The sequence below is a fragment of the Glycine soja genome, chromosome 6, assembly GCF_004193775.1.
Source record: "Glycine soja cultivar W05 chromosome 6, ASM419377v2, whole genome shotgun sequence".
Taxonomy (NCBI): Eukaryota; Viridiplantae; Streptophyta; class Magnoliopsida; order Fabales; family Fabaceae; genus Glycine; species Glycine soja.
The window spans coordinates 45300830-45311653 of NC_041007.1; the positions used below are offsets into that span (position 1 = coordinate 45300830).

Consider the following 10824-nt stretch of genomic DNA (forward strand, 5'->3'; position numbering starts at 1 on the left):
CATATGAGTTTAATATTTATATATTTACTTAATTATTATTCGATCATAAATTATTATTTAAGTTATTTTAAAATAATTATTTTAAAATTAATAAATATATCATATAATATATAATAATAATAATTGAATAAATGTGTAGAAAAATTTTAATGTACGTTTTTTCTCTATATCTATAACTATAAGTACGAAAAATACAGCCGTCAATTTTGGCACCGGCAAACAATAACACAGCACACATCACTTTCACTCACTGAGCAACACTGTGAAGATCAGACACACTTGATGAGCTTATGACACCTATATATTTCTCTCTCTTCATTTTAGAATATGAGAGTGTGCACATAATTACAAAAAGCTCACATGAGCACTTGCGAAATATAAAGAAAATTTAAACCCTTTTATTTTGAAGGTTCAAAAAAAGGCATCCACAAACCAGAATAATATATACAATATATAGTATATATATGATGGATGCCGAGTCCCAACAGTGCAAGTAGCACACGCACACTCCCAAACGAAAAGCACAAAAACAAAACCTCTTTTAAAACTCGACCAAAACAAAGTTGTGGTTCAGATCCAATCTCTCTTCCTTCTTCACAGCACTTCCAAAAAGGGCACTTCACATAATAAACCATTCCATTGAACACACACACCATCAAACACCTTCTTCTTTTTTATACATCATTGCCTCATCTTTTGTAAATTATAGTTTAATTTCATGCACGTGAGATATACTATATAGCAAGCACTGCCATAGAAGGAAAAGGGTTGGTATTGCTTTTGCGTAACATATCATTGGAGTTTCCAATTTAGATTAACATAGTGTGTTGATTTTGGGATTGATGCTTGCGGTGTCACCTTTGAGGAGCAATATCAAAGATGAAAAGAAGCAAGGAGAGATGGAGGGTAATTTCTCAATGGCAACAACAACAACAACCGATGATGTTGTCTTTGGTGACCTTTCTGAAGGGAACTTGTTGGAGAGCATCAACTTCGACGAACTCTTCGTCGGCATCGACATCCACGGAGATGTCTTGCCGGACTTGGAGATGTTCGGCGAGTTCTCCGTGGATGTCAGCACCGGCGAGGAATCGTCGGAGATGAACTCGTCGGCTAAAAGCAGCAAACTTGAGAACGATCAGAATGTCATCGCCACTACTTCAAAGAAAGAAGAGGAAGAAGATAAAACTTCTTGCAATGCTTCTGGTCAAGACTTGGGGTCAAACCGTGGAGAGGAGATTGTGAGCGAGAGAGATGAATCCGTGGTGGTGAATCCAGCACCAAAGGATGGTGGAAAAGGAAGAAAATCTTCTTCGGCTCAATCAAAGAATAATAGTAGTAGTAATAATAATCCTCAAGGGAAGAGAAAAGTCAAGGTAGCTAAAAAGTTTATACTTTGAAATTATCTTCTATTGTGTTTTTTTTTTTTTTTTCCTTTCTAATTAGTGAGTTAGCTAGTTTCAGTGAAGCTAGCAATGGTTCATGTCATGAGACATATGAGTCATGTGCCACTGAGCTAACTCTTAAGGTTCTGTCACTGTCTCAATTATGGGTCTTGACAAGGTTTTCCTTAGTGTCAAAAGAACACTCACGGGCACCCTAGGGTGTAGAGAGAGAGAGAGATTGAAGGGAAAAAGTAGCAGAAGTGTTAATTATAAAAGAAAAAAAACTTAGATTAATTCTATAAAGTACTTTTGAAATATTTTCCCATCATAATTAGTATTTTATCTGGATAATTTGTATTTACTTGCAAATTTTCATTACATAGATAGACATATAGACTATCAAAATAAAACTTCAATTCAAATTTTTTTAAAAAAGTAATACTAAAAGTACTAAAATAACTGCATCTAAATTCTGTCAAATAAAAATCTTGACCCTTAGATTATTTAGGGGTTTTGATTTGAAGTATAGATAGTCATGGGGCTGTTTTTTTTTTTTTGGTCTAACTGAAAATTCTTATTTGAGACCTAACTCGAGTATTAATATGTGAGTATTTATGTTTTTTCTTTTCTTATCTGGGTTGTGTGTAGGTGGATTGGACCCCAGAATTGCACAGACGATTCGTGCAAGCTGTGGAACAGCTAGGAGTGGATAAGGCGGTGCCTTCAAGGATTTTGGAGATTATGGGAATTGATTGTCTCACTCGCCATAACATTGCTAGCCACCTTCAAGTACGTTCTCCAACTTGTTATACTGATTAATTTTCAATATCTTTGTAAGAAAAAATTCCAATCTCCAATTATGGTTATTGTTTTTTTTTAAAGCAAAAGTGCAAATTAATATTATAAAAAGCATTATAGTCAAGCTCCAATTAAGCTTATTTTATTGTTGATTCCAAACTTTGTATTCAATTTGATTCAGTCACATCAACAGTGCTTAACTATTATTACATCTTTAAATTTGAACTACTTTATGTATTATATATGCATGTAGTGGCCAAAAGTGTCGAGGTAATTAAGTGTACTTGGATTTTATGCTTGCCTTATGGTTCGACGGGTAAGAGACTTGGATTAATTTGAATATTAGGCATAAATTAAATAATTCAAAAGAAGCATTTTTGAGGGAAGGGTTCTAAATAGAAAAATATTACACTTCTAAAGCATATGTAGGTTTGTGTTTGAATGCAGAAATATAGATCCCATAGGAAACATTTGCTAGCACGTGAAGCTGAAGCAGCAAGCTGGAGTCAAAGGAGGCAATTGTGTGCTGGTGGAGGGAAGAGAGAAGGGAGTCCATGGTTAGCACCAACCATGGGTTTCCCTCCAATGACTCCCCCAATGCACCATTTTAGACCTTTACATGTATGGGGGCACCCTTCCATGGACCAGTCCTTCATGCATATGTGGCCTAAGCATCTTCCAAATTCACCACCACTCTCATGGCCGCCGCCGGCTGCACCGCCTCAAGAGCCTTCATTTTGGCACCAACTGGTTAACTTTCTAAACATTGACCTATCAATCCAATCTTTGATTTTCTTTTAATGCCTTTTGTTTTGAATAATCATGTTATTAGGGAAAATTAAGTATTTATCTGTTCAATTTTGTAAATGATTAATTTTCACTAAAAAAAAATAGGAAAAACTATCATTAATAGGGTTTTTCTCCCAATTATGTTTTTATTTTTAAAATGAAACCACTTTTGTTAGGTCTCCTTGTCACCCCTTTAACTAAAAAAAAATTTTATTAAAGCTTAAAATTATTTTTTGGTCTCTATAAAATGAGTGAAATTTGATTTTGGCTTCTGAAAAAAAAAATCTATGATTTTTATCCCTAAAATATAAAACTATTGTTTTTTTTTTGTCTTTATTGTCATGTGTCACTCTTGCTTATGTGTTTAACAAAAAGTTAAGTGATCATTCCAAGTGGCAACTCAATAATGTCTATATATAGTACCATGTTGAACATGTTATACTTCTAATCTTTTCTTTTAAATTTCTAAAATAATATTATTATTATCTACCTTAAAATTAATGTTAGAGAAAAAAATAGTGTTTTTATATTTTTGAAAGGACAAAAATAAATATTTCTTTTTACAAGGATCAAAACAAAAATTTGCTCATTTTATAAGATTAAAAACAGTTATTTCAAGTCTTAGAAAAAATAAATAAATAAATACAAGGACAAAAATCAAAACCCGCTTATTTATAGAAACTAAAAATATATATTTATATTTTTAGTAACATTTTTTTAAAGTTTGATTTTAAGAGATTAATGAAAAAAATATTTATTACATCTAAAAAATTAACAATTTGATTTGAGTCTTATTAATTCAAATTATCTGCTTGTATTTTTTTTTCTCATTTCCCATCTCTCAAATTTTTAAAAAAAAACACTTTATTTAAACGTATGTTTAGTTTTTTTTATAATATTTTATTAAAAAAAACTAGAGAGACAGAAAAGAAAATACCCACTGATTAAAAACTGATTTGAGTTTATAACATTGTAATAAGCTTCTATTTTAACACATCATATATAAAAAGTTAAATTTATTATCAAATGATCACTATAGACTTTTTCTATTTTTATTAATTAAGCCATACATATATCTCATGAATACTCCTTTGAAACAGGTTCCTAACGCACTAATCCCAGGAACAGCTTGTTTTCCACAACTTCTGACACCAACGGTAACTACTCATTACAAGCCTTACTACTATTTTGGAACCATGCAAATTGTCTTCTTCACCTTTGAATCTTGGAATCTTTTACAAACATTAACAGTGTAAAATCATTGACATATTTACTGGGGCAACCACAAATACAAACCATATAGTAGCATTAAATTATTGTCATATTTACTTGCAACCACAAACACAAACTATATATATAGTTGTATAATTTTGGCTCACTCACCATAGTGGAAATGCAAATATCATGCAGAGATTTGGAAGTCCCCCTGTGCCCGGCATCCCACCCCATGCCATGTACAAAGCAGATCACGACATTGGCCTCCCTGGTCCCCTTTTCGACTTTTATCCGGTAAATTTCTTTTTTCTTTTTTTAAAAAAAATAATTTTCTCGTACAAATATAAACATGTTTGCATGTGTATAAGAGAGTCTAATTCAGTTGGACAAAATATGTGACTTATTTTTGGATTCTTACATATAACAAAAATTAAAACATGTTTGCACGTGTACATATATATTTATTGAATTGTATATTAGGTTCTTCTGATAAATTTTCTTTTCAGTAATGACACTTAATGTACAAGTTTATATTATGAAGACCGGCCACCACCTGATAATCAATTAACATCCCACTCTAATTGTAACCTTTTATGATGAATCATTATATTGAGTGCCTATCTTAGTACTCCGTTACTTTTTCCAAAATCACACATATCATTGTTCGTCTCTGTCTATAAATAGAAAGTTTTGTGTCGGTTCTCATGGCTTCATGTTTCATTTTCTTTGGCAAATGTTAAATTGAGACGCTTGTATAAAGTGGTAGGATATGGACATGCATTTATGAAAATTTTTCACGCTTCAATTATTACATTCTTAGTTATTATTCCTTTCTTCCTTTGTTTTGATTATATTATTTTTCCCTTTTTCTTTTCACATTTCTTGATCACGTGGGGTGTATTAGTGTATACATTCTGAGGAGTGTCAAATTATCAAATGATCATGTGTTTTAATTTGTTTTACGTGTGAAGAGTAGAATTATTGCATAATTAATTAATTAGTTTATAAATTATGTTATTCATTTTTTGCATCATTTTACAGTCAAAGGAGTGCATAGATGCAGCTATTGGAGATGTTTTATCAAAGCCTTGGCTGCCTCTACCTATTGGACTTAAGGCTCCAGCGCTTGATAGTGTGATGAGTGAATTACAAAGACAAGGAATTCCAAACATTCCACCCTCTAGTGCTTGAAACCAACCCTTCGTGGAAGAGGTTCTTCCCTTTCATATGGTGTCCATTAAAGGCCATTTAACCCTAATTCGACGACTTCTCATCCATTAGATGTTGCATGCATTGCGTATATGTTACATCTAAGCTACTATGTCAGTGATTCATATCTTTCTTCTTTTGCTTTGCCAGTAAAAGGAAAAGAAGAAAAAACTTTTAAGCCTTTTTTCTAATTTTCATGTGCTATAATGTATTAGTTAATGGTTTCAAGTCGTGGTCATTGTAGCCATTTTGTATATGTACGGTTGTAAAGGCAGTTATTTTTAATAGCTGTATGAGCTGAGGAAATCCCAATAAAGGACTTTGATAAAATATTTCTTTTTCGGGTAAACTTCTAATTATTAAGTACACACTCTTTTTTTTAATCTAATTAAGTACTCACTCTAGGCTTTCACATTAATATTCTCATATTTCGTTTACTCTATCATTCACATCTTACCCATGTTATTGGTGAGAAATATCTACTGCTTTATTTTTTCCATCTATAAGTATATGAACCATAATTTTATTTCAGAGATCAAAATCTAATTCTACTCAAATTAACCAACTACATATTCACATCATACATTTGATAATAATATGAGGTGTGCAGAATAGAATAGGGAAATAAAATATGAAGAAAAAATATGTTTTTGAAATTATTACAATAAAACAATGAAAAGGGTAGTGTAGGGTTGTATGAAAAGAAAAAATTGCAATATATATATATATATATATATATATATATATATATATATATAAAGAGTTTTAGGTTGCATGATAAATGTATAATTTATATACTAATTTACATTTATTCATTGTGTTATATGATTATTTTAAATTTAAAGAAAATATTTTTAAAAAGTTTAAATAAAGAAACTTAAGGTATATATACAAATAAATTTTAACAACAATAAAATCTTATCCTATTAGGTGATTGACTTCATGGATCTATCACATGACGTCATCCTGCATGAATATAAATAAATTTTAACATATCTAAAAATATAAATTAAAGAAAAGAATTGTGAAATTGTAGAAAAATAAACATATATGATTAAAAAAACTAAATTTGAAAAAAGAAAAATGTTTTTATTTTATTCTTTAAAAGAAATCAACTAAGAGATTATATATTACTTTTAAAAATATCATAGTGTATTCCAACTTTATGAATAGAAATAGATATATAGGATTTTCCAATTTTAATAGTTTAACTGCGGGTGAATGAATAATGATAATAATTAAATAATATATACATAAAATGATATTAAAAAATATAATATCACAACTTTATAATACTAAAAACTAAAAATAAACATAATTTTGTAGGTTCTTAACATTTAAGTTAAATATAATATAATACTTAAGTCGAAGTTTTAACATTACACAACATTTATTAATAATGATAGGTTTATATTTAGAATAAAAAAGAAAATGAAAAAATATTTTAAGTTAAAATTTATTTTTTAAGAAAAAAATGTCAAATGATATTGTATTAAGCTTTTCTCATTGACCTGTTGTACGTAAACTGGTTTTTGACTGAGTTTTTCTGATTTTATGGTTCTTTGACCAGTTTCTCTTCAAGCTGACTATGTACGTAGGGTATTTGAACCGGTCATTTGATCGATTATTTGGTCTAACTAACCAATTCAGTCCTAATTTTAAAGCAAGGTTTTTTTTTTTTGGTGTTTGTAATGGGATTTATTGTCCCCAGTTTAATTATTGAGATTAATTAAGGCAATTAAAGATAGATATATAAATATCTTATTTGAGCTAATAAAATGAATAAAAGGATATATATATACACGTAATCTTACTTTGTGATGAAATTGGAAAATGTTACTCAAACGATAAGAGCATATCTTGCGATGTGACGAGATAGAGAGATGAAAATAAGTCAACTCAGATTATTTTGAGAGAATATTTTAAAATATCTCTTGATTGATAGCTGCTTATTTTTGAAGGTATTGAAATTTATTTATTTAGAGATTGATTGAAATCTCTTAACAAATATTTTATCATATACACAAATATGATAATTGAACTTCTTGATGATCGATCAATCATATGTGCAAAATTTATATATAGAGAGAGAGGCTTACTATATTCCTCAAATTTATAATATGAGTTTGAACTATTCACATGATATATAGAGTTTTTAATCAAAGACTTCAGTTAGCCTTTTTTAAAGACCAAACATAAAGACTTGTTTTTTTTATTGGAAACATGAAAAATTGTTGAAAAAGATCAAAATATTTATATTACTAAGCGTTTGGATGATTGTTTGTTTTGAGATAAGTCATATCAGTGTTATGACTTTTAAGTTGAAAATCATAATCGATAGTATGATTTTTATTTTTCTAACTGAAGTACTAAATTTTTTTACTACTTTTATTATTTTTATCTTTTAAAGAAACTGTAGTCTTTTTTTGCTTTTATTTTTACAACTTTAAAGTCATTTAGGCCTTTTTGTTTTTGTTTTTATGACTTTAGAGTTGTTTAGTTTTTTTTTTTTTAATATAGAAGTTGTAAATTTACCACTTCTAATTTTTTTTGTTTTACGTATATTTTTTTGAAAAAAATTGTAAATTATTTTTATTTTAATTATTCAATATATATATATATATTAATTTTTTTAGTTTTATTTAATATTTTGTATATATTTTTATATGGTTTTATTTAATATTTTACATATTTTTAATAATATTTTTTAATATATTTTGTATATTTTTTAAAAAAAATTGTATCTTATTTTATTTAATATATTTTTATATTTAATTTTTTTCATATCATCTATATTTTTTACATTGTTTTATTTAATATATTTTCTATAATTAATATTTTCTATATTTTTTATTAATGTTAAGGAATTTAATTTATTTTATAAATTAAAAAAATAGTGCAAAAGACTTAAATTTAAATAAAAATATGAAAATGTTTTGTTATTAATATTAACTTATAATTTATTAAATAATATTAATTTTTTAAAATAAAATTAGTTATTATATGAAAAATATAATTATAGAAAATATATTAAATAAAATAGCATACAAAAATTTTAAATAAATGTACAAAATATATTAAATAAAAAATATTCAAAAAATATATAAAATACATTAAATAAAATAATTAATTAAATTATAAAATTATTTTCAAATTTTTTTGAAAAAAAATATGTAAAACAAAAAGAAATTTGAAGTTGTAAATTACGACTTTATATATATATATATAAATCAAACCCCAATTGATAATTAAAAAAAAATTACACCCAATTGGTTAATTGGCCCAATTATTTATGGGAATGTGATTGTTATGTGGTATTTCTTGGAGGCCATGGGAGTTATGAAAAATGGTCGGTAGGAATACTTTTGGCAGTGGTCATCATGGGTATATTATATATTTTTGTCACTATTTCAATGGTACAAGAAATATTTATTAATTTTAGTTAAAAAATGAAATTGGTCGACCATTTTTAATAAAAACTTTTATTTTCAATTATATTTTTTTATACATGAGACTCAAACCGAAAACTTTATAAAAAAAATTGAATCCAATTCCCTCGAAATAACAATGGGTTGATAGTTATATGGGATATATGCACAGAGCACCGGTTAGGCACATTATAAATGGGTTGGAGTATCTGGGTAATTATCTTTATATTTTTGGGATTGAATTGAACTAGTGCAAGCAGTTTTATTGCAATGTGCAGTATTGAAAAGGTTTGATATTCTTTCATGCTGACAAACAGTGAACGATCACATGGGTTTTTTAGGGCTTAATAATGTGGGATATTTCTCGGTTCAATTATATAATTGGCTAACAAAGGAGAAGATGATGTAGTAAGGAGTAACTCTGGCACATGGTCTCAAATCCTATTGTTTAATTCCTGGTAATTTTGAGGGGGGGTGATGCACTTTTCAATGATTATGTTACTGTTATGAATTCGGTGTGTGAGGGTTCTACTTTCTGTGTTTGATACTGTTATGTACTGTTTGATGTACTTGTTATGTTTTTGGGTGGGACTGTGCTATATAGTGAAAACTCTGTAATGTGCTTTATGTTTCCACTCCTTGCATTTATTGTGTTAAGGTTGGAATGTTTTTAATTTCTTTGTTTTTTAAAAAATTAATTAAGAATTGAAAAGCTAAAAAGTTATAAGTTAATTGATTGAATTAAAAGTGTTTTAAGAATTAGTTAATAAAATAAATGCATAATGACATAAAAATAACAACATTTTTTTAAAAAAATAAAAAGAAATATTCATATAGAGCACTAAAACAAGGAGAGAAACTTAAACATAAAGAGGAACGAACATATTTTTAGAAAGGCATGAGAAATATTTAGGTTTGGCCACTCTAATTAACTTAAAGAGCATCAAACATTTACAACTTAAATTAACCACTCATTGGTAACAAACATATGCTTAAGAATGTTTTGATGAGTAATTTTTTATATTATTCGTAGAAATTGAACTCAAAATACTAAATATTTATAATAACTTATATACTTATTCGATCAATTGAATTAAATTCTTTTAACTTTTGACGTGTTATTTTAGCTATAATTTATAAGCTTATTTGACTAAAATAAATGTGCTTACTAATCAAGCTTATTTTGTTAGTATATAACATATTTGGTTTTAGATAATACTTCAAGCTGGTGGTATATATTTGAGTTTATATTTTATTTTCTTTTTTATGCATAATAATTTAATAAATTATTGATTTAATATTACACTTTTTATATTCTATTTTTCCTTTAATAGCAAAATTTTAATTAATACACTATTTATTTTAATTTAAAAATGTTTGACTTTTAAACAACACTCATAACAACTCCATATATAAAACAAAAAAAATATTAAAAAAAAATCATATAAACATATCTTTTATGTAATTTTTCATTAGTCAATTTGTTCAAACTAATTTTAACGAATACTATAGTAAGTTATCTTAATAATTTTTAACGTCCAAATAAAATTAACTTTTTAGTTTTCAGCTAAATTTTAAACTTTTATATATGAGCTATTTTTCTCCAAACTAATATCAATCCAATCTAGCTAATTGTAATTTACTGTGATTCATCTAACTCAATTTGAATTAATCTTGTATCTAATGTAAGTGATCCTTAAAAAAATGATGATTAAGACAATCATATCACTCATACAAACAAAATTAAGAAAGTTGTCATTTAATTATAATTAACATTCTACAATTTGTATATGCCGTTAAAAAAAACAAAAAAAAAAAAACAACTTGAATATCATCTTGATATCTGATTCATGAAAGCTTGACATGCATGTTTAAAGAATTGAAGGGAGAAGCAAAATAAAGTTAACATTGGACATGAGAAGCAAGATGGGGAGATTAAAACACAAATAGAAAATAATATGAAAACATTTTGAAAAGTGGTGGCGATCTACAGGATATGG

At 27.4% G+C, this 10824-nt stretch overlaps 1 protein-coding gene across 1 annotated transcript; it reads left to right on the forward strand.

Moving 5' to 3' along the window:
• The first annotated feature begins 469 nt into the window (after nucleotides 1-469).
• On the forward strand, nucleotides 470-5738 carry LOC114417176 (transcription activator GLK1-like). Its single transcript, XM_028382288.1, has 6 exons — nucleotides 470-1376; nucleotides 2034-2174; nucleotides 2631-2933; nucleotides 4073-4129; nucleotides 4383-4481; nucleotides 5229-5738. Exons 1-6 carry the CDS (start codon nucleotides 843-845, stop codon nucleotides 5376-5378), a joined length of 1284 nt encoding a protein of 427 aa, XP_028238089.1. The 5' UTR covers nucleotides 470-842; the 3' UTR covers nucleotides 5379-5738.
• The last annotated feature ends 5086 nt before the right edge of the window (nucleotides 5739-10824 follow it).